This window comes from Zonotrichia albicollis, chromosome 7 (genome assembly GCF_047830755.1).
Source record: "Zonotrichia albicollis isolate bZonAlb1 chromosome 7, bZonAlb1.hap1, whole genome shotgun sequence".
In the NCBI taxonomy this organism is placed as follows: domain Eukaryota; kingdom Metazoa; phylum Chordata; class Aves; order Passeriformes; family Passerellidae; genus Zonotrichia; species Zonotrichia albicollis.
In genome coordinates, this window is record NC_133825.1 from 50,283,759 (window position 1) to 50,307,245 (window position 23,487).

At 54.1% G+C, this 23,487-nt stretch overlaps 1 protein-coding gene across 1 annotated transcript; it reads left to right on the forward strand.

The window, feature by feature from the left end:
* Positions 1-5,919: 5,919 nt before the first annotated feature.
* PWWP2B (PWWP domain containing 2B) lies at positions 5,920-22,545 on the forward strand. Its single transcript, XM_074545466.1, has 3 exons — positions 5,920-6,218; positions 10,882-12,641; positions 21,937-22,545. The coding sequence occupies exons 1-2, from the start codon at positions 6,052-6,054 to the stop codon at positions 12,623-12,625; spliced, it is 1,911 nt and encodes a 636-aa protein (XP_074401567.1). The 5' UTR covers positions 5,920-6,051; the 3' UTR covers positions 12,626-12,641; positions 21,937-22,545.
* The last annotated feature ends 942 nt before the right edge of the window (positions 22,546-23,487 follow it).

A 23,487-nucleotide genomic window follows, 5' to 3' on the forward strand; every position in this document is an offset into this window, starting at 1 on the left:
CATTGGGGTGCTGACTAACACCACACACTGTTTTGCCCAAAGCCCGAGCAGTCTGGCCGGTGCACAGCCCTGCAGCCACCCCCTCTCACTGCACAGAAATGCTCAAATGTGGTGGGGAGCTGGCCTTGGGTGAGCTGTCACAGTCCGGTGTGGGCCTGCAGGACCTAAGGAAGGGGACAAGACAAGAGTTTGGCAGCTGAAGGAAGAAACAATGAAAGATGAAACAGAAGAATTTCTTGCTGATGAATGTGAACCCAGCCCAGGGTTTTGCTGGAACAGGGAAGGACAGCTCTGCACCAAGGCATCTCCTCTGGGCAGGCAAGCAGCCTCTGTGGTGTGTAACCAGGCTCGTGCTGGAAAACTCCCCTTTTCCACTGAAAAAAATAAAAGCAGTTTTATGTGCATTATCAAATCTGTATTGGATGAATGAATGGTATTTTGACATAAGTGCATAGAATACTGTCACAGCCATGTCACAGTTGAGATGGCCACAATACACAGAGTGTCACCACACACTTTCAGAAAGCTGCAACCAATATACAGTCACACCATACCACATCAGAAGGCAGCAAGCAGCTGCCCTCATCCTTCAGCTCACCCTTTTATCCCCTGATGTTCACACACTGCACCTGTGTGCCCTCTGCTCCCTGGGTGGTTGCTCAGCACCCCTGGGCACTCCGTGGCTCACTGCTGTCAGTGCTGCTCACCTGGGCACCCCATGGCTGTCAGTGCTGCTCACCTGGGCACTCCCTGGCTCACTGCTGTCAATGCTGCTCACGTGGGCACCGTGTGGCTGTCAGTGCTGTCAGTGCTGCTCACCTGGGCACTCCGTGGCTGTCAGTGCTGCTCACCTGGGCACTCCCTGGCTCACTGCTGTCAGTGCTGCTCACCTGGGCACTCTGTGGCTGTCAGTGCAGCTCACCTGGGCACCCCTTGGCTCAGTGCTGCTCACCTGGGCACTCTGTGGCTGTCAGTGCTGCTCACCTGGGCACTCTGTGGCTGTCAGTGCTGCTCACCTGGGCACCCCATGGCTCACTGCTGCTCACCTGCTGCTCACAGCTGCACCACTGGGGATGGGCTGGGCCACAGCCCCACTCCCAGTCACCCAAAACTGTGTGCCTACAGGACACAAACCAACTTTTCCATTTTCTATTATTGAAAACACTAATTTTTCTCCAGAATTGAAAGCACTATTGGGCTTTTTTATTTTCTCAGTTGTTACTTTTTGTATTCCTATTTTGGTAATTGTACCCTTGAATATCCAGATTCCTTCTACTGAAAACCATCAGGATTTTATAATACCGAATATGGTGGGCTATAAAATCCTACAGGTAACTTATTTTTTCATTTCTAGTATGTGCAATATGATAAATTACTATATATAAATATAAAACAAGAAGTTATGTTCCTTTATATTGACATAGAAAGCACTTTATGAATGTTTTATGCGTCACATTTAGCAATGTGCATATGATACAAACACTATTGGAGAGAATGTATTGGTGAATTCTTTCTGAAACAGGGAAGTACCTGGTTGAGTGGAGGAGAGAATAAACCCAGTGGAGCTGTTCTTGATTTTATTTTTTGGTCAATAATTGCCACACCAGCAATAGGGGTCCCCCGCCCCCAGTACCTACTAGCATTTTGGGGGAATTGAGTAATGCCTGTAGTTCTGCATCTTGTGAACCGTGTTCTGTACTTTCACTTCTAAGAGTTTTGTGTCTGGATTGTCGTGCTGCTCTTCGATCCCTGGTTCAGTGGCCTCAGTAGTGACTCCTTTCTGTGAGGCGCAGGACGCTGTGCCCATCCCTGCGCTCCCAAAGCCTCCCCGGTGCCTGCGGGATCAGCCGGGTGGGCTCTGAGCCAGAGCAGTGCCGGGCTCTCGGTGCGCTCTGAGCAGTGCCGGGCTCTCGGTGCGCTCTGAGCCCGGAGCAGTGCCGGGCTCTCGGTGCGCTCTGAGCTCAGAGCAGTGCCGGGCTCTCGGTGCGCTCTGAGCCAGAGCAGTGCCGGGCTCTCGGTGCGCTCTGAGCCCGGAGCAGTGCCGGGCTCTCGGTGCGCTCTGAGCCCAGAGCAGTGCCGGGCTCTCGGTGCGCTCTGAGCCAGAGCAGTGCCGGCTCTCGGTGCGCTCTGAGCCAGAGCAGTGCCGGGCTCTCGGTGCGCTCTGAGCCCGGAGCAGTGCCGGGCTCTCGGTGCGCTCTGAGCAGTGCCGGGCTCTCGGTGCGCTCTGAGCCAGAGCAGTGCCGGGCTCTCGGTGCGCTCTGAGCCCGGAGCAGTGCCGGGCTCTCGGTGCGCTCTGAGCAGTGCCGGGCTCTCGGTGCGCTCTGAGCCAGAGCAGTGCCGGGCTCTCGGTGCGCTCTGAGCAGTGCCGGGCCCTCGGTGCGCTCTGAGCTCTGAGCAGTGCCGGGCTCTCGGTGCGCTCTGAGCCAGAGCAGTGCCGGGCTCTTGGTGCGCTCTGAGCAGTGCCGGGCTCTCGGTGCGCTCTGAGCTCTGAGCAGTGCCGGGCTCTCGGTGCGCTCTGAGCCCGGAGCAGTGCCGGGCTCTCGGTGCGCTCTGAGCAGTGCCGGGCTCTCGGTGCGCTCTGAGCTCTGAGCAGTGCCGGGATCTCAGTGCGCTCTGAGCCCGGAGCAGTGCCGGGCTCTCGGTGCGCTCTGAGCTCTGAGCAGTGCCGGGCTCTCGGTGCGCTCTGAGCTCTGAGCAGTGCCGGGCTCTCGGTGCGCTCTGAGCCCAGAGCAGTGCCGGGCTCTCGGTGCGCTCTCGGTGCTCTCCCGGTGCGCTCTCGGCGTTCTCTCAGCACAGCAGTTCCGTGCTCTCGGTGCTCTCCCGGTGTGCTCTCGCTGTGCTCCCGGCCCAGCTCCGCGCTCCCGGCGCTTTTCCAGCACAGGGCAATGCTGTCCTCTGGCGTTCTGCGGCAGGATCGCCGGCAGCACTGGGAGCGGCTGAGGCTGCTGTCCTGGCAGCACTGGCAGCACTGGCAGCACTGGGAGCACTGGGAGCACTGGGAGCGGCTGAGGCTGCTGTCCTGGCAGCGCTGGCAGCACTGGGAGCACTGGCAGCACTGGGAGCGGCTGAGGCTGCTGTCCCGGGCACACTGCCCAACAGGTGCTGTCCCCTCTCACACCTGGGGTAGGGCTCTTTAGTGCCTGACAATGACATTAATGAGAACTTTGCAGCGAATTCTCGTACTCTGATTATGTTTCATTTTTGCTCTCACACTAAGTGTATTTTTTTTCTCTTTTTATCATGTGTTAGAAGCAGTTTTCATATTCCTCGGGCATGACAGAGAATATCCCTTTATTTAACCCCAAAAATTTCAGTTTTCAAATAGTTGTTGGAACACCTTAAAAAACACGAGGCAGCTGCTTTTAAGGCATCTTAGAACATATTTCAGAGAAATGAAGGGATTGTCGGGGGTTTAGAACCCTGTTTCTGTGCTGAAGGAGGCAGGTGAGTGCCTGTGGTGCCACGGCACACCTTGGCTTTCCCCAGGGTGTCAGAGGGATGTGACCCAACCACCATGCAGTGTCCCCAGCCTGGGGACAGGGCCACAGGGAGAGTTCTGGAATGGGTTTGTTCCATGGGATTCTCGCTCTGGAGCTGAGAGCCTGCAGCAGCACAGGCACTGCAGCTAAAATAGACCTGGCAAGTGTCCTGTGAGCAGCACAGAGGGGAGCTTGGCTCAGCCAAATGAAGTGCTATAAAATGATTCAAACCTACAACAGTAATTCCTCTCAGTGAAAAACCTTGGGATTTATTAACCTGAAACACGGCTAAGGTGATTTGTCTAGGAAATCATTTGCTTCACCAAATATTTTTGAGGTTTAAAGGCATTCAACCGGGCAGAACAAAGGCAATTTTTGTTGTTGCTTAATTTGGAAAGTGCTGAGGGAAGGGCAGCAGAGTGCCAAGGAGCAGAAGTGTGGGCATGTGAGCGGTGTGGAGGTGGGGCTCTGCCTTGGCTCCTGAGTCAGCGCCCCCGGTGAGCTCCATGAGCAGCTCCCTGCCCTCCGCTCCGGCAGCCAGGGCTCAGCACATCTGAGCAGAGCAGGCCCTGCTGCCTCCCCAGTGCAGGGACACAGCTCCGGCCCCTCTGCGACCTGCACGGGCATGGGGAAAGCTGGGCACGCGCTGCTGCCGCTCCTGAACACAGGAGGCATTGGTTTGCTCCGCTTTGCACTTGTAAAAATTAGTGTATCTGCATTTGAGGCTCTGTCCTGGCTAACTGTACAGGTGTGTTCCAGCTGATCCTCCCAGGACTCAACTACTGAACAAGTGCCTGTAAATGGAGGGGAATTTTCATCAGCTTTCAGGGAAAATACACTGTGATTTAGTGTATATATAATACATTTTTACAGTTTATATAATACTATAGATAGTATTAATCTATCTCATAATGAGAGGTGGTTCCAGACCCCATGGCTGTGGCCAGACAAGTCTGGGGTTCACTGAAAGTTAGTATATTAAGCAAAGCAACTGAAATAATAATTTTACCATGTTTACTTAGATCTCTCAGAGAAAATAAACCAGAACAGCATGTCAAACAGCACATGGGAATGGAAAAAGCAGGAGGGGGAAATGAAAAGGGACATCCTATCAAAGGCAGCTGGGTTTGCTCTGGAAAGGTCTCCTCTGGATGTCTCTAAGGGTTGTTTATGTCTGTCCCTGTGCTGGGGCTGGGCACTGATTCACTCTGTGTATCCCAGGATGGTCCAGCTGCCCCAGGTGCACCCAGTCCCAGACTGAAACACCAACAGAGTTCCATAAAAATGACACCAAACACCAGCTAAGCTGAGATTTTTTGTTGCTGTTTTGCTGCTTGGATGAACAGCAGCAAGGAAGCACAGTGCTGCTCATGGGAGCAATCGTTTATCAGCCTTTCTGGCAAGTCTCTGCTTGACACAGTTGGGTCCCAGCCCTTTGAGTACACTGAGAATTCAGCTTCAGTCGCAGCAGAGAAGCTGTATGGATTCCATTGGATCAGGCATGCTTCAGTCTGTCAGCAATTTGGGAAACCACAGCCTCTTTCCAGAAAGCATTGGTAAAAATAAACGTGTTATTTGTACATATTTGCATTGGGATGCATTTGGATCGGTATTTGCATGGTGAAGGGCGTAGCCAGAGGACAGGCAGTGATCCTGCCCCTTCTACGCTGCCCTAGTGAGGCACATCCGGGGGGCTGTGCCCAGGTTGGGCTCCTCAGGACAGGAAAGTCAAGGAGCTCCTGGAGAGGGTCCAGCGGAGGCCCCAGAGGTCATTTTGGGATGGAGCATCCCTGAGATGAGGACAGACTGTGGGAGCCGGGCCTGGCCAGGCTGGAGAAGGGAAGGCTGAGAGGGGACCCCACCAACCCCTCCAGATGTGCCCAGGGGCTGCCAGAGGCCGGGGCCGGGACAAGGAGCACTGGCCAGGAGCTGAACCACAGCGAGTTCCAGCCAACATGGGGAAAAACTTCTTCCCCTGGAGGGGCAGAGCCCTGGAGCAGCTGCCCAGGGAGGGGCTGGGGTCTCCCTCTGCAGAGCCATTGCAAACCTCTGGTCCTGAGGGACCCAGAGCCCCTCTGGTGATGGTGATTCCAAAGCTGTTCTGGCCCTGAGCCATTCCTGAGGGACCCAGAGCCCTCTGGTGATGGTGATCCCAAAGCCCAGCTCTTCTATCCTGAGCCATTCCCGAGGGACCCAGAGCCGGCAGCGACGGCCATGGCGGGGGCGGGGCTCACCTGATGGCCCCGCCCCCAATTGCCCCGCCCCCTGCTCGACCCCGCCCCGCGGGTGCCGGAGCGCTGCTCGGCCGCCAGGTGGCGCCAGGTGGCGGTCCCGCTCCCAGACCGGCCCCGCCCTTCCCAGGCAGGCCCCGCCCCTCCCGGCCGCGCCCCGCCCCGTTCGGGCTGGCCCCCGCCCCGTCCCACGCACGTGCCCGGTAGCGGGGCGGGGCCGTGACGCCATGGCCGGCGGCGGGGCGGGGCCGTGACGTCAGGCGCGGCGGCGGCGGGCGCTCCGTGAGGTCACGGCCCAGCGGCCCGGCCCAGCGGCCCCGCCGGCGGGGAGCGGCGGGAGCATGGCCGAGCCCGGGGCGGCGGCGGGGGACGCGGCGGGGGCGCCGCCGCCGCGGGTGGGCGCGTGGGTGCCGGTGCTGGTGGAGCAGATGGTGAACGACACGCTGGTGGTGACGCTGAGCTGCGGGGAGCGGCGCTTCACCGGCGTGCTGCTGGACTGCTCCAAGAGGTGCGGCCGGGGATGGGGCACCGGGACTGCGGCGGGGAGCGGGGCCGGGGCGGCGGGGCCGCGCCGCTCCCGCGCCCTTTGTTCGGCCGGGCGGGACAAAGCGGCGGGGTCGGGACCGGCCCGGGGCGCGCGGCGGGGGCGGAGCGGGGCCCCCGGACCGGCCTGACCGGCCGCTGTCCCGCACGTGGCCCCGGAGCCGGACCCCGGCCCTTCCGGCCGCAGCCCCCGCGCCGGTCGCTGCCCTCGCCGGCCTCTCTCCCCGCGCGGAGCTCCCCGAGCTCCCCCTGCCGAGCTCCCCCGGGGCCGGGCGGCGGTTCCGGGGGGTCCCGCGGCGGTTCCGGCGCTGCCCGAGTTCTGCGGAGCCGAGCGGGGCATCTCGGAGCGGGGCCGCGGGCCGGGCTCTGCACCGCGGGCACCTCGTGGTCCCTCACACCTGCCGGGCTCTGGCGGTGTTTGTGCCCGCTGGGGCCGGGCGGCTGTCCCGGGCACGGCCGGCTCTCCGGGCTGTGCGCGGTGCCGGGCCGTGCTCCTGTGAGGAGCAGGTTTGGTGCTGTGTGCTGGGGAAGGGACGGATCCGTGCTGCGTGGGAGCACGGCAGCCTCACCTCTCTGATCCAGCCTACGAGATGAGCAGAGCAGGAGTTCTGAGCTTCATTTTTGTCATTTATTTAGTTTCACGTGGCTATCCCAGAAAATTTGAGTCCGATTTTCAAACGCTTTTAGGCACCTACTGCTGTGAAGAGTCCATAAACCCACCCTGGAGTCTGGTCCCAGCCTGAGCAGTTGGTGTCCCTCGAGCACCCTAAACCATCCCTTTCTGCCTTCTCACATTTCCGTTGTTTTCCTCTGCAGTGACACTTCTTTCACCTGTTTTTTTTCCACCCTAACTTTTCTTCATTATTTTTCTTCATCTTGTTTCTTCCCTTTGCTCCTAGTGGGTCCAGGAAACGACCAGACGGGTGTTTTTCCCAGGTTTTGAGGCAGCTCTGCAGCCCGGTGCTGCTGCAGCCCTGTGGGTGGTGACACTGGCTGGGAGGCAGTGGATGCCCTCTGAGCACTGGGGCTGTCCCGAGGGTCAGTGCTGGTTCTGGGGCTGTTCCCGAGGGTCAGTGCTGGTTTGGGGCTGTTCCCGAGGGTCAGTGCTGGTTCTGGGGCCATCCCCTGGTGCTGAGCGCTGGCTGGCCGGTGCTGAGCATGGCGGGCAGGGAGGGGTGGTGGCCAGCACAAGGGGACAGCTGCAGCCTCTGCTCGTGGCTCTCTTTGGGGACTCTGTGAGTGAGGCAGACCCTGGGGACTTGGAGCCAGCACTGCAGTCATGCCAGGCCTGGGCTGTGGAGGGGAGGAGAGATCTCGTTCATCCTGCAGCACAGCACAGGAGTCGGCCTGGCAGTGGCTGGAAGGTGAAGGTCAGGATGTGTCCCAGAGGCAGCAGGAATTTATCCACTCGGTGCTGAGCTTGGAGTGCCTGCAGTGGGTGTGTGGCAGAGCTGTTTCTGCTCCTGCTGCCGCCTGGCTGGTGGAGCTGTGTCCCACCAGCCTGTCCCTGTGCACGGGTCAGCCATGCTCTGCCTGCACCCCCGGGAGATGGGGCTGGCAGGAGAGGAGCCCCCAAGCAGGTTGTTGGACCTGCATAGAAAGAGGAGATTACCCCAAAAAGGAAGAAGGGCCTGTATGGTGATTGTTCAGCTTTCTTTTGTGGTTCAAAGTGCTTTCAGCATCACACAGTAGATGAATCTGTTTTACTTAGTTGTGGCTGCTCCATCTCTGAAAGTGTTCAAGGTCAGCTTGGACAGGGCTTGGAGCAGCTTGTCTGATGAATGACATCCCAGCTCAGGGCAGGAGAATTGGAACTCTTGGATGTTTTTTAAGGTCCCTTCTAACACAGACAATCTCTAATGCCTTGTTTAATTCTCCTGAACTGTCGTGCATGCTGTGGGGAGCTGAGCAGGAGGAAGGCCTGCCACCCTGAGCACCCAGGGCACCCCTGGCCATCCAGGTCCTGCTGGACACCTCTGGTGTTTTGCCACAAAGGCAGGTGCAGGTTTGAACCCTAAACTGCCTGCCTGGGTGTGCAGGGGCTCAGCCCATGGGCAGCAGAACTGCCTGCCTGTCCCCTGCCTATGTCCTGCCCGTCCCCTGCCCGTGCCCTTTCTGCCCCTTGTGCCTTTAGGAATGGGAGGATGCAGGGAGCAGTTATGCCTGACCTTCCAGCTGCTGGGGAATTATTTGCAGAAAAAGTGCTCGTGTCCCTTCCTGCCCCAGCCTGGATGATGCAGCAGCACCAGGGCCTGCCCAGTGACTGGCAGTTATTGCTTCCAATAAACTGGCTCTGCTCAGACTGAGCTCCATAGTGTGTATGCTCACGTAGAGATTTAAATGCTGCCACCGTGCTTCTGATAACAAGATTTGGTAGCTTTGCTGCAATTGAACTTAATTTAAAAGTTGGGTTTTAGTTATGCAGGGATATAAATAAAGGAGGATGGCATCTCTCGTATCAAGCAGAGACTGGATTGAGATGACCAAGTCCAGTTGGCTGCAGCTGCCCCAGAAAGAGGGATTACAAGCAGGGTGAAATCCCATCAGCAGTATTTCCTGCTGCTTTAATCACAGAATCCCAGAATGGCTTGGATTGCAAGGGACATTAAAGCTCATCCTGTTCCACCCCAGCCATGGCAGGGACACCTCCCACTGTCCCAGGTGCTCCCAGCCCCGGTGTCCAGCCTGGCCTTGGGCCCTGCCAGGGATCCAGGGGCACCTGTGCCAGGGCTGCCCACCCTGCCAGGGAACAGTTCCTGCCCAGTGTCCCATCCATCCCTGTCTCTGGCCGTGGGAAGCCATCCCCCTTGTCCTATCCCGACAGGCCCTACTGAGAAGTCTGTCCCCATCTTTCTGACAGGCCTCCCCGCTGAACTGTGCCTGGCACAGGCTGACAGCTGGGGAGGCAGTGGCCTGGGTCTGTGGGCACGTTCTGTGGCACAGAGGCTGTGCCCAGCCCACTGGGGTTACAGGCTGCTGGTACATCAACGCTACAGGCACAAACCATCCTGTGAGTGAACCTTTGGGTGCTCCACTGCTGCCAGGAGAGGAGCTCCATGCTGCTCTGGAGGGTGCAGTGACCTGAACAGGGCGAGTGGGCTTGTGTCTGCACGAGGAGCAGTTTTCTGTTGTGACCAAGTCATGCAATCTCACTGCATAAAATAACCATAACTTACAGCCATCATTTCATTCAGAAATGGCCTTGCTTTGGAGTATGAATGGTGCTGACATCTCTGTCTGGCTGTACAGACTGTACTGGCTTTCTGGGTTGTCATTTAAAGACACCTACATTCTTGGTTGTCTCTGTTTAAAAAAAGCCTCTTGGAACAAAAATATTTTGTTCCAAATTACGTGATTTCAACAGCTTAATCCTTTCCCAGTTAAAGTGTCATTTAACAGCAGGTTGTTGCGCTTTTTCAGTAATGGGGAAGGACTTTGGAGGCTCCTCTCCGTCAGGAAACCCATGGCAGTGGCTCTGTGCTGCTCTTGATGAGAGGTGTGGCAGAGTGGATGCCTTCAGCTCCTCTTCAGTGCTCTCTGCTAATGCTTACCAAAGTGTCCCCCTCTGTGACACCACCAAGACACTGCTCCCTTGCCTCAGGAAGGGTCCTTCCTTCTGGTGGTTGGAAAGAAAGCAATGGCTGGCAAGGAGGGGAATGGGAATGTAGCATCCAAAACCCACTGGTATTTGGTCTGTACCTGTTCTCCATTGCTTTGTCTCTTCTTTGTGACTCTCCTATACAACATTTTGTTATTATTAAGAGGGCGCATGTGCTTCACTGATGGTGTGGTCTCTGCAGAAGTGTCTCTGGAAAGCCAAGGCAGGGAGTTTGCCCAGTCAGAGTCAGTGTTTCAGGGCAGAATCTGTCCCAGTGCTGTGTTAGCGTAATATTTCTAATGCCAGGCCAAGGGCATAAATTCATACATTTTGGAGACGTGAATTGCAGTTGTGAGTTTCAGCATTTCAGAGGATTTGCTTTTGCCAATATCCAGGCAGGATATTGTGTCTGGGCCTTGGTGGCCTGTAATGAGACTTGGCATTGAAGGACAGAGTATCACCATTGTTAACAAGCCTGCTGTTCTGGAGGAGCCGTGGGTGCCTTGTGTTACCAAATGCAGCTGAATGTGGAGAGGAAGAGGAGCAGAGCTGTGTCTTGGTGAACCTGTGCAAGTTATCCACCCAGGGCAGGGTGTTCAGGTTCAGAATGAAAAACTGGAAAATCAGCCATGCATCTGCACTGAGAAGAAGGGCAGTTTCATGGCTCCCTAGGCTAATCCAGATCACATCCCTCCTCTGGCCTTGCCAGCCTGCTGATGCTGTAAACTGCTTTGTGGGATAAAACTTACAACTGCTTAGAGCAAAACTTGTGCAAAGAGTCCATAGAAATAGAGGTTTTGATCCCTGTGCTTTTTCTGGGAGAAGAGTGGGACACCTTGCCAGATTTCTGCACTGCTGTTATTTTTCTCAGTGGCAGAATTGGCTGCTTGATTGTAAAAGTCAAGAGAAAGTGTTGGGTTCTCCGTACTGAAGCTGTGGGATGGCAGGATCTTTTGGGTTCCCAGAGAAGCACCTTTCAAAGCTCCTGACTGTGTTTCTTTCCCTGCCTGTCCTTCTCACCCCAATTTAGGTCTGGATTGTTCTGTGTGCCGTCATCCTTCCCGAAGCACGAGGAGCCTCCCGCCGGTGCCTGCGCTACCGGGGCCGCCGAGGGCAGGGATGCTGCTGAAGGCAGGGATGCTGCTGAAGGCAGGGATGCTGCTGAAGGCAGGGGAGCCACTGAGGGCAGGGATGCTGCTGAAGGCAGGGATGCTGCTGAAGGCAGGGGAGCCGCTGAGGGCAGGTGTGCCGCTGAGGGCGATGCAGAGCCGCGGCCCACCGGCCCCCTGCCCGCCGAGGAGCCGCTGCCGCCGCTGCTGCCCGCCCCGGGCAGCCTGCCGCCCTTCCCGCCCTACTTCGAGGGAGCCCCGTTCCCCCGGCCCCTGTGGCTGCGGCACACCTACAACCAGTGGGTCCCGCAGCCGCCGCCGCGGACTATAAAGAGGACGAGGAGGCGCTTGTCGCGCAACAGGGACCCGGGCAGGCTCATCATGAGCACCATCAGGCTGCGGCCCCGGCAGGTGCTCTGCGAGAAGTGCAAGAACACGCTGAACCCCGAGGATGCCGGCGCGCCGCGGCAGAACGCCAAGACCAGGAGGAAGCTGAGCGTCCAGGACAAGGAGCAGAAGAAGCACGGCGACTCCGACTACGTGGAGAAAAGAAACAAAAGAGAGAAGAGGGAGGATGACAAGTTTTCTGGGGAACTGGTGCATCGAACGCCAGTTATAAAAATATCCTACAGTACTCCGCAAGGGAAAGGTGAAGTGGTAAAAATCCCTTCCCGGGTTCATGGCTCAGTCAAACCGTTCTGTCCAGAGCCAGTGCTGCAGAACGGAGCCGGGGACCAAGAGGAGAGCGGGGACTCTGAACGGTGTCGACAAACCAAATGTTTAATGGACAAGTCAGCAGGCAGCCAGCTTGCTTCCATTCCAAAACTGAAGCTCACGCGGCCAGTGCATTCCAGCGTGGATGTCCCGCCCCCAAAGATACGGCTGAAGCCCCATCGCATCAACGATGGTGAGAGTGTTTCAATCTATAAGGCAGAACTGATTGACGAAATCAATGTCCTCCAGAACAGCAGGGAGTCCGGTCCCGGAGCGTTTTACAACGATGAGTCCGCCGACAGAAGTTTAGCTGAGATGTCTTCAGGCAGTTCAGGTGAAGATGATGACTTCAAAAGGTTTCCCCAGGGTAAAGATGGACATGATAACTTGGCTTTCCTCATGAATTACCGTAAAAGAAAAGCAGATTCTTCTAGTTTATCGGTGTGTAGCAATGACAGTCTAGATGAATCCAAGTCTTCTAGTTCAGAAGTGACATCACCAGAACTGTGTGACTTTTTGCCTGGTGATGATGCCTCTGTCTCTTCATCTTCAAAAGATGAGCGTAAAATTGTGCCCCCGCTGACAGTCAGACTGCACACCCAGAGTGTGTCTAAATGTGTTACAGAAGATGGAAGGACTGTTTCAGTGGGGGATATTGTCTGGGGTAAAATTCACGGGTTTCCGTGGTGGCCAGCACGTGTCCTTGACATAAACCTCAGCCAGAAGGAAAACGGGGAACCTTCATGGCGAGAAGCTAAAGTGTCATGGTTTGGTTCTCCAACCACCTCGTTCTTGTCTGTCTCAAAACTCTCTCCTTTCTCGGAATTTTTCAAACTGAGGTTTAATCGCAAGAAGAAGGGCATGTACCGGAAAGCCATCACAGAGGCTGCAAAGGCAGTCAAGCACCTGACTCCAGAAATACGAGATCTCTTAACACAGTTTGAGACATAACTGCCTCCAGTATCAGGTGAGTGCTTGCTGCACTAATGCTTGCCATGAAAAGCCTCCTAGTCCCTTTTTAATCTGGATTCCACTATTTATTTGCGTTTGTTTTTCCATTAAATCTGAGATTGGCAATTTACATGCTTGGTTGTTAGTTGGTGGGGGTAATTTCAGAGGTGGTGAGAAGCTTAATTCCAAACTCTGTTGGGGGCCATGGGAATTGGAGCCCCTCTTCCCAGAGGGAAATGCTGGCCAGGCAGGACACTGTGAGGAAGCAGCCTGTTCAAAGAATTGATAAATCTGTAGCTGTGTGCCTGGAAGACTAACAGGCTTTCAGTTTCCTTGGGTCAAAGAACTAAAACTTCCACTGAACTTAATTTGACATTTATCATGTGTATGTGCTGGTATGTGTGTATGTGACTTAATTTGACATTTATCATGTGTATGTGCTGGTGCCCAGCAGTTACCTGTAGCAGTTTAGGACCCCTTTGCTCCCGTCCTTCTGATCCCTCTGGTTTGGATTTCTTACGGCTCCTTTAAAGCCCTTTACGGCTCCTCAGAATGATTGTACCAAAAACTGTTTTTGTATTTCAATATCTCTCTCAGTACTTGGGGTTTGGTTTGTACCTAAATTTTCAGTGTTTCTCTGGGAATGGCCTGGATCAAATGAAATTCCTTTGGGCTTCACATCTGTGTGAGGACGTTAGGTGGGAGTGGAAATGTGAGAGCTGATTCTTTGTAATGGATGGGTTTCCCTTTCTCATCAAACAGCCTGCCTGGCATGAAAATTTGGTGCCTAAAAATGCAGGCTGTGGCATGACTGGGAATACAAGTTCATGGGAAAATCCAGTGACTTGGATGAAACATTGAATGGAATCATTTCACAACCTTTCTGTCATCACTGTCCCAACAAGAGCTCAGCTGTGATGGTATTAGACAAGGGGGGGGATTAACTTTTGTTGAAAACCAGAGGTATCACTGGGAAGAGCCTCGAGTCAAAGGCCATGCTTTATGCAGTGTGGATCGTGATGTTGTCCCCTGAATGCTCTGCTCTGTTTCGTGCTTGAAGGACTCTGTGAGCAAGCCAGGCTTGCTCCTCTGGACTCTTCATTATCTGAACTGTCATAATGCAGTGGGACTGGGACGGTCAGTGCTCATGTAATCCTGATGGGAAAAGGGGAGTTTTTCATACCCTCTGTCATGGGACTTGACCCCTTGCTTGAGTGTGATGAAGGACTTGCTTTGCTTTGGTAATGACTCCATCTCAGCAAGCCTGGCTGGAGTAAATAACCAGAGCATGACATATTCATGCTGTGTGCTCAGGGTGTCTGGGCAACTGCAGCAGCAACATTTCAGCTTCCTTCTTGATCTTGCCCATAGAACTGCTGCTTGACTCTGGCTAAGGACTTTATTATATCAGGAGTGTTTGGATTGGACCCAAATTCCTATTAGCTAGATCAGGAGTATAAATAAACCTGCTGCCCAGAATGTACTGTCCTTGCCAGTGGAAGAGTCCTGGCCAATCCATGGCTCCTGTCTGGACAGTGCTCTGGTTAAAGGAGCAGCAAACTTCATCCTGTGAGCTGTCTTCACTGTGTGTGTGAGCAGCCTGGGACAAAGGTGACGAGTGTCACCATCGCTCTGACATCTGTCCTTGCCCTTGTGGGTCCGGGCGGGCTGGCCTGGCCCAGTGCAGGAGAAGGGACAACTTGAGAAGCAGCTGATGCTCAGATCAGACAGACTGGCTGTGCCTGTCCGTGCATGGGGAGTGGGAATGCTGTGGCCAAGAGGATCCCGAGCCCAGAGCTGGAAGTCAGAGTGGGAGCGAGCTTGCCCCCCATGTGTCAGCCCGCAGGGAACACTGGCTGTGGCCCAGCAGGACCTGGCCAGGATGGGGCACAGGCTGCAGGGCAGGGCCTCCAGGAGGAGAACAGCCCTTGCTCCAGACACGATGGGATCTGAGCTACAGGTACACAGCAGGTCTGTAAACGGGGGAAAGAACAACATCTGGAGAACACGTGGATAACAAAATAATGGGATGGCCTGGATTAGACCAAAACTTTCCTTCCCTGTGTGCTCTTCAGCCAAACCTCTGCATGTGTGTGTGGGTATATACATTTAGCAGATACCACTGTTTTGTTGGCCTCCTTCAGCTGGCTTTCCACAGGGGATTTCCTGCCTTACATGTCTGAGCTGAGCTGCCAGCACAGGCTGCCAGCCTCAAGAGAACATGACTGTTGGATGAAGAACTGCAAAACTAGAAAAGCAGAACTACACAACTGCCTGTGTTCCACATGTCACATTTACCTAGTTTCCCAATTAGACCAGCCTGTCTGGAGTTTTGGTGCATCACTTATAAAATTGCTTATTATTTCAGAGAATTGTCTGTACCTAATTCTCTCCTTGCAGGAGCATTGAATTTTGTTGATTTCCTTGATTTTGCACGAGGTAGAACTGAAATGTTTCCTTCAGCTGCTCATTCACTGTCCTTTCCTGAAGGATGGCATGAAAGGGTTTGGGCTGGAAGGGACCTTGAAGTCCATCCCATTCCACTCCCTGCCATGGGCAGGGATACCTTCCACTGTCCCAGGTGCTCCCAGCCCCATCCAGCCTGGCCTGGGGCACAGCCAGGGATGCAGGGGCAGCCACAGCTGCTCTGGGTAACCTGGTAACATTGCATGGGAACACTGTGAAATCCATCATGCTGGCCCTTCACCAGCAGTGGCACAGAGGTTTTTGTCGTCAGGAGGCCGTGAAGTGGCTTCAGCCCTGACACCGCTCCTGCTAATCCTGGCCACAGCACCAGTTTGTCACTGGTGACACTTTCTAGGGTGAAACTTTCTGTCTTCTGGCATGTGATGTGTTCTGCAGAGCATAGTTACTGGAAAAATGTACAAATACTGCAGGTCATTTGTAGATGCACAAAACTGGAAAAATTTGATTTGTTTTTTTTTTTCTTTTAACTTGGTTTGAGTTGGAAAAGCTGGTAGGATCACTTCTGTTACTGCTTTGTCCTTGGGGTTTCTTTGCAAGGAAAGTACTAGTCAGGTAATGACAGGGTTTTAATTAAGTAAAACGAGTTTCTGAAAAAACAACAGGTAGAATAGCAGCCTGTAGAACTCAAACTCGTACGACTTGGTTTAGAGCAGTGCCAGGAGAGACATGTCAGCTCAGCATCTTCTCAGCTGCTCTGTAGCTTCCCTGGTGTGTGGCACCCAGGAGCCAGCTCAGGGCACAGGGAGGGCAGTGCCCCTGCCTTGGAGGGACAGATTTGCCTCTCCCTTGAGGAAAGCCCACCTGAGGGAGGGAGGGGGCAGCCGGGACCCTTGGGCTGGTGTCACACACGTTTATTGGGAATGAGCCACGGCTGTGGCTGCTGCTCCAGCTGTGCCTTGGGCTGGGGCAGGGAGGGAGGGAGACCAAAGGCCCCCCTTCCCTGCACCAGGAATGCATCCTGTGGGGGATCAGGGGCTTTACCAGGAGCACGTGTTGCTCCAGCCCCGCTGTGTGGGGAGGGTGTCCCTGCAGGGACGGGCCCTTGGCAGGGCTGGCTCTGCTGCTCTGGGATCCTCCTGAGCAGCTCCTCATGGCAGGTGCCCCCTCCCTGCACGCAGACACGCTGTAAACCTCTAGTAAAAACTGCTGGTGGGTTTTCATCCACATCTCTGCATGAAACAAGTTTACAAGATGTATATTCCTTTGCTTTTTCAGTCTGGAGAATCCTTTATTCCTCCTGTCTCTCCCCTGTCCCCAGGCTGTGACTGTGGCACCATTAAACTTGCAGATGCTGAAGGCTTTCATTTTAACTGCTATGAGCTTAGCAGACCCTCAGTGTCAGTACATCAGGCCACCCATCACACTGCTCCTGTGTGCAGCAAACTCAGAGCTGGCTGCATGCTCACTGTCTATAGAAACCACTAAAGTAAAACCTGGAATATCACATTGTGACTTCACCTTCAGAGGTGTTCAGGGCTCTGTGTGTCCATCAAGCCAGTGCTGCTGCCAGCAGCTTGTGAAACAGCATAAATCACTCCACAGCTGTATTTTCTAACACACCTTCCTGGTCACATGGAGTATTTCAGTGCTGAAGATGAATGCTTGAGATTTTTCTTGCCCTGCTTTCCAGATGGTTCAGTCCACTAAAACCAGGCATCCAACTTAATTGCTGTTTCACAGTCTTCCTGCTTGGAAGTCAGCGTCTCTGCATGCTAATACAAGGTGGGAGAGCAAGTCCAGGATAGGCTGTGCTGCATTTTTGTGTGCCCAGCGCTGGTGCTTGGAGCTGCACGTTGGGTGCTGTGCTGCTGATCTGCCCGTTCCAAAGCACTTGCCCATTGTGCCCAGGGGCTGCCCTGACCTGGCAGCGTGGCCCCTCTCCATGCCCTCTGCTCCAGGCATATCCTTTGGAAATGCCACCGGGCCATACATTGTGCTGTTTCTAACGGCACCTGCGCCAGTGCCCCGGAGTGCCATCGGCTTTCAGAGCTGCAGCTTCAGCTGCTGCAGGAGACTCTGTCCCCAAGGGCTCCCAGCTCCCTTGGGAGCACACTGGGCTGCTCCCGGGGCTGAGGATGGGGCTCCCAGCTCCAGCTGAGCTTCAGGCCCTGTAGTGGGCAGGGCAGGGCAGCTGGGTGTCCCAGCAGTGTCCCCAGCAGTGTCACCAGCCCACAGTGCTCCCAGTGCCTCTAGATCCACACAGGATCAAGGGCTGTGCCAGGGGCTCGGGGCAGGGAATGGGAGAGATGTGTGCGCAAAGAACCTGGAAACTGGTTTCTCTGAAAGCTTGCAAATAAAGTAAAAACAGAATTTCTTTATGTTTTCCTGAATTATGTTTATTTACTTATTTGGTGTTTGAACTCAAGCGGGGGTGTTGGAATTGCAGCTACAATTCCCCTTTTCCCTTGGAGAGCAGCAGGGTGGGAGCCAAGGGGCACCCAGGGGAGTTCTCGGGTCTCCCAGGCAGGCTCGGAGCTCATCCTGCCCCTGTGGTGCTTAAGCAGGTGTTTGTACAGTACTGAGCGCCTCCAAGGTGCTTTGGGCCAGAAAGGAATGGGGGATTTTGGGAAACTTGGAGATAGCTCTGTGTAGGGAAGGGTTCCTGTGCTCTGCAGGTGAGGAACAAACAGGATCCTCACATTAGCACTGCTAATGGCACACGCAGCTGCCTGACACAGTGGGTGACACAAACTGTACAACCACAGATGGGTTTGGGCTGAGATACCTTAAAGATCATTTTGTTCCACTCCCTGCCACAGGGACACCTTCCACTATCCCAGGTTGCTGCAAGCCACATCCAGCCTGCTGTTGAACAATTGAATAGTTCTCATTTTCACGTTCAGGTATGAAAAGTGGGACTTTGATCCCAAAAATTGATGCGAAGGCTCTTGTTTTTCAGCCTTGATATGTTCAGTTTTATCCATAAGTTGCCATCAGTGGTGCTGGCACCGAGGTGACAGGAGTGTGTGGGCTGAGTGCCAAGCTCTGCTCGTGCCTGTAAAAGGCTTACAGAGCTGCTCACCTGCGAGATGAGGAGAGCACGAGCTGGCATGTGCTGGTTTTGGCCAGGCTACAGTGAGCTTTTTTCACAGTGATGGATTTGGGGCTGCATTTTGGATTTGTGCTGAACACAGGGCTGATAAAATAGAGATGTTTTTGTTACTGGTGAACAGGACTTGCACAGAGCCGAGGCTGTTGCTGCCCCTCGTACAGCCATGCTGGGGAGGGGGCTGAGGGTGTGTGGGAGGTTGGGAGGGGACACGGCCAGGACAGGTGACCCCAGCTGGCCCAGGGCTATTCCAGTCCATATGATATCATACTTAGTATATAAAGTGGGGGGAAGAAGGAGGAAGGGGGACATTTGGGGTGATGACATTTGTTTTCCCAAGTCACAGTTAAATGTGATAGGGCCCTGTTCTCCTGGAGGTGGCTGAACACCTGCCTGCCCATGGAAGCAGGGATTTCGTTTCTTGTTTTGCTTTGTTTGTGTGTGCAGCTTTTGCCTTCTCTATGAGGTTGTCTGTCTCAGCTCATGAGTTCTGCAGCGTTTGTGCTTCCAGTTCTGTCCCCGACCCCGCTGGTGGGGAGGGGGCGGCTGCGAGGGTCTTGGCTGCTGGATGGGCTATACCACTACGTGGGGCCTGCTTTGTTGTGTTTAAATCTGCTTGCTGCAGCTGTTCTGTGTGCTCTCTCTACCTGTGCAGAGCACATGGGCTCTGCATTAGCCAGATAATGAACTCTGCACATCCTGAGATTACGTGCAGCTGAAATAGGCTTCTGGTGTCCGGCAGCAAGGGCACAGATGGGGCTTAATACCTCAGCTCCTGGAGGGCTCATGCTCTTCATATCTACAGCCTGTGCCCCAGGGCTGCAGCTCTGCAGTCAGCCATGAGTGCTCTCTTGCTTCTCCCGGGCCTTTCGCTGCCTGGGCAGGAGCAGGAGCAGCAGGACCCTGCCAGGGGCACGGGTGACAGTGTCCCTCGGTGTGTGAGGGCTGTGGCCGTGGCTCCTGCCCGAGCCAGGGTGCCTGTGGGCAGCAGAAGGGTGCCCGTGCAGGTGGAGGTGCCCTCAGCTGAGCAGGAGGCTCCCTGGTGCCAGAGCTGTTCCGCAGGAGCCCGTTGTGCCCTTCATGAGCCGTGTCCTCCTGGCCTGTCGCTGGCAGGCAGTGATGGAGCTCTTCCCAAAGCTGATGGATTTCTAAAGGAGTGGATGCCTTCACTATGTACCAGTTCCTGTTTCACCTGCAGTAGTCTCTGCTAGTGCAGGATCAGCCGGCCCGAGTTTCTTTATGAAGTACATTTCCTGTGTGCTTTCTGCACCCGAAGAAATGAATTGTAGCAAATTACTAGTTCGACTTCCCTTGTGAGCGATGACTTGCTCTGTTATGATGCACGCCAATAACCTGAGCCATTTATTCATGTGGAAAACAGGCCTTTCCAAAGGCAGAAACCCTGAGTGCAGGATTTGTCATAGGGATGCTTGGACTATAGAATTGGAGAGCTCCAGTGTTGGAGAACACAGCTGCCAGCCTGCTCAAGTCAGCTGGATTGTGGTGCCTTGAGAGCTGGAGACAGTTCCAAAACCTCATGCAGTGGGCCAGAGATGGGGATCCCAGCTGCCACCTTTCCTTCCTCCTGCAGAGGAAGGCATGGGAAGGAATGGCAGCAGCCTCTCTGCATTTCCCCCAAGGAGAGATGGCTGGAGAAACACTGATTTGGTGATGCTCAATTACAGCCTGCTGTTAATTGCTTTATGATTAGAAAATAATCCGCAGAATCAGCTGCTTGGGCTCACTTGGGGTGCTGCAGCCTCCAAAGATAAATTGTCTTCTGCACTCTACTGCTGCTGCTCAATCTGGATTTATGAATGGCTTTATTTGATCCAAAACTTCATTTTTTTTAATTATGAACAAGCACTTGGCCTCAGGGGAGCTGCCTTGCCTCTCCTTTGGACACCCAGCTTATCACCCAGGCTGTCCTGAGTCGGCCCACAGGTGTTGTGTTAGTTACACATGGGCCAAGGCAGCAGCATCACCTGCTGCTCCATGCTGGAAGTGGGTTTTTAAACACAAATTCCTGAAGCTTTCCAGGGGTGAAGTGAGAGCGTCCAAGGGGCAGTCACTGTGGCTCCTCTTGGACACATGAGGACTCCTGTGTGTGCACAGGCACCAGAGCTCTGTCTTGGAGTGCCTTCAGGAGCAGCTGATGTTTGGCATCGTACTCGTGGTGTGATTCTTTCTTCCTCCCAGTGAGGAATCCCAAAGAATCCAGCCACCCAAGGGCTTGCTGTTACCTCCTCAGCCAGGAAATGCATTTTTTCCTGTTTAGACAAGATGTTTTCACTCTGTAATGTCTCTAAAGTGTCAGTGCTTTCAAAGCCACTTGAGGGGTATTGTTCCAGGTCCCTGGGCCTCAGGAAGGTTTCCCTAGGTGTAAGGTGATAAACCTGAGATAAACAAGCGAGATTGTTGTGTGTTCTTGAAAGACAACAACAACTATTTGTCTTCTGATGAACAAATAGTCTGTTCATCAGAAGACAAATAGTTTCTCCTGCAAGATTAGGTATGAATTTATACTCTGTTGGCTGCAGGTAATAGAACCCTGGGGTGAGACCTCCCAGTTTCTGCCAAATACTGAAAGAGTGTGTGAAACCTGATTGCAGCCCTTCTCTGGAATACAGCTTTTGGGACAGATGTTCCTGGGTATTGAATCAGCTCTTTGCATTCTGCATTGTGTGGGCAATGCTGAGGATCATTCTGGATGCTGAGTCTGAGTGAATCAGTGTCACTTTGGGTCCCCTGCCTGCAGAAGCAGTGCTGCTGCCATGTCAGCAGCTTTGGAGATGTGATCCTCTTCCTGTGTTTGGTGTTCTTGGTTCGTTGTGCTCTGTAAGTCACAAACCTCAGCTGGGGGTGGTTTGAAGGTTTCTGATCTGCTCTTCTGTGGTGTTAATGTTGTATGTCAGGAGCACAGATCCAAGCTGGTGTCTCCTGCACTTCCAACTCAGCTGGCATGGCACAGACTTAGGGCTGGTCATTTTCTTGTGCTGCTGGAGCTGCATTGCACTGGGAACGAGGTGCAGTGATGCTTCTGCAGCTGGTCAGAGTGAGTGGAGGTGTCCGTGCCATTCTGTCCCTTGGTTCTGTACCACGAGTTGTTCCATGTGTCTTCTGGCTTCTTACCTTGAAGGCAAGTGGATTTTCCCCTTGAACTCTTCCAGGGCTTCCACACTGCAGCCTGGCTGGAGCACTGCAGCTGGGCACTGCAGCGGGCCCCACAGCCTGGCACTGCAACTGGTGCACTGCAACTGGTGCACTGCAGCTGGGCACTGCAGCGGGCACCACAGCCTGGCACTGCAACTGGTGCACTGCAGCTGGGCACTGCAGCTGGGTCACTGCAGCCAGTCACTGCAGCCACAGTCAGCAGCCTGAGCACTTGCAGGTACTTAGAAAAGCTTCTGTACGGCTGCTCTCAAGGGGAGAATAATCCTATTTGGTAGATTGTGTTCGCAAAGTGGAGGCAGATGTTCTTCACGTGGCACGCTCCGTGGGGACCTGTGGCGGATTAACCTACAGTAACCCACCCGAACAGGGACTCCAGAGTCTTTAAGCCAGACCAGAGGTTTATTATCATCACTGAAATTCATATCGTGTGGGTCTTGGGGAAAATGCCACTCTTACTTTGGGTTTGTTAGCCTGACAGCTTTCTCCCAGGCTGCAGCCGCTGCTGGGAGCAGCAGAATTCCTGGCTATATTTAGAGGGAAGCCGCAGCGTGTGCCTTGCCGCTGTGCCACAGTAACCTCTCCCTGTCTGGCTCTCTCCAAGGTAACAGAAGACGAGCACAGCTGTTCTCCTAGCGGGTCACCGAGCGCGCATGGCCGGACGCGCTCCCGGGACGGCAGCAGGATGAGCTCGGGCACGGCGCTCCGCGTGCCGCGGCACAGGGGACAGGGACGCGGAGCTGGGAGCCTCTCCTGGCGTCAGGCAGGGGAGGCCTGAGCATATCTTACCCTAGAATGAGAACTGGACCAGTCGGACGGCAGTGAACTAGGAGAACAGCAAAAACCACAACTCGGAATGTATTTATTACTTAAAAGTTAGCTATTCTTGATAAAATTCCCCAGATTATTGCTGCTGCTTATTTTACTTACAGATTTCACACACTCGTTAATTTTAAAGCTACCGAACTTTTATTCAATACTGTACCCTGAGAAATGTAATTGGGTCAGGACATGCAATAGAATGAAATCATTGTAGTGTCTTAAGTACAATGGACTCACTTTGTGTCTATTAAACCTTGGAAGATGTGCAACACACAACAGTGTGGCTCTCATTGCGTGTTAAAGCTTTCTCGTGTCGTTTACTGCAGAGCAGGGGAATCGGTGGTTCCAGGTACACCAACAAGCAGTGCTGGGGACTCGGATGTCCTTGGGTCCTACCCCTGTGCTTTCCCAAATGCCCTGGAGGAGCAGCACAGCACAGCACAGCCTGGGCCTGCCCTTGCTGCATGCAGAGGGTTCATGCTCCGGCCAGGGAGGGAATCCATGTTCTGAGCTGAACATGAACATGCATATGAGCATGAAGTTGTATGTTCACACTCTGCAGGTGGGATTGAGGGCCCTCTGAACATGTTGAACAGAAGGGTCCTCTCCTTACCCACGACTAAGAGGTGACGCACGATTCTGAACCAGCAACCAAACAGCTTTTTTTGCCAAATTCAAATGTTTTACAAACTGAAGTGACGTGGACAGGATTTTGGAACTGTAACAGTTTAATTTTTTGGGTTTGTGTTAGTCTGCCCTTTCCTTGGATTCCCTCAGTGCAGAGACATTAGTTGGAGGTGGTCTGTTGCTTCTGGTGCTGGAGAAAGCAGTTGAGAGTGTCCCTGCTCAGGACAGTGCTGTCTGGCTGTGGGAGCTGCAGGATCCCTGCGCTGCCCCTGTTCCTGTCAGCTGGAGCTGCTGCAGCAAACACGGGATGAACTCTCGCTGAGTTGGGGCGGGCAGGTCGGAAATCACACAGGCTTGTGTTTTCCTGGTTTGTGCTGCTTCACACTGTGGTCTCTGAATGTCAGCAAGAGAGCTCAGAGCTTCCCGTTTCAGCAGCAGTGTCACAAGGGGAGCTCAGCACCAAACCCCTTCTGCTGAGCCTCAGAAATCTGCATCAGAGCAGCAGGGAGGCTGTGGTGTCCAACAGGAGATGTTGAACCAGCACAGCTCTTTCCCAAGGCCCATTTCGGCCACCTCTGCAAACAAATCAATGAGCCTTCCTGGCTTCCAAAAATAAGTGCAAGAAGCACAGCAGTATGTATCAGGAGGTGTGTTCCTGCACCTTGTGTGAAGCCTTTGTGCAGTGGTGTTTACCCAGGCTGGCAGA

Excerpts from the sequence above, each read along its gene's own strand:
- PWWP2B (XM_074545466.1), top strand. The coding sequence starts at position 6,052 with ATGGCCGAGCCCGGGGCGGCGGCGGGGGACGCGGCGGGGGCGCCGCCG. Across the intron at positions 6,219-10,881 it reads CTGCTGGACTGCTCCAAGAG|GTCTGGATTGTTCTGTGTGC; the intron begins GTGCGGCCGGGG and ends ACCCCAATTTAG.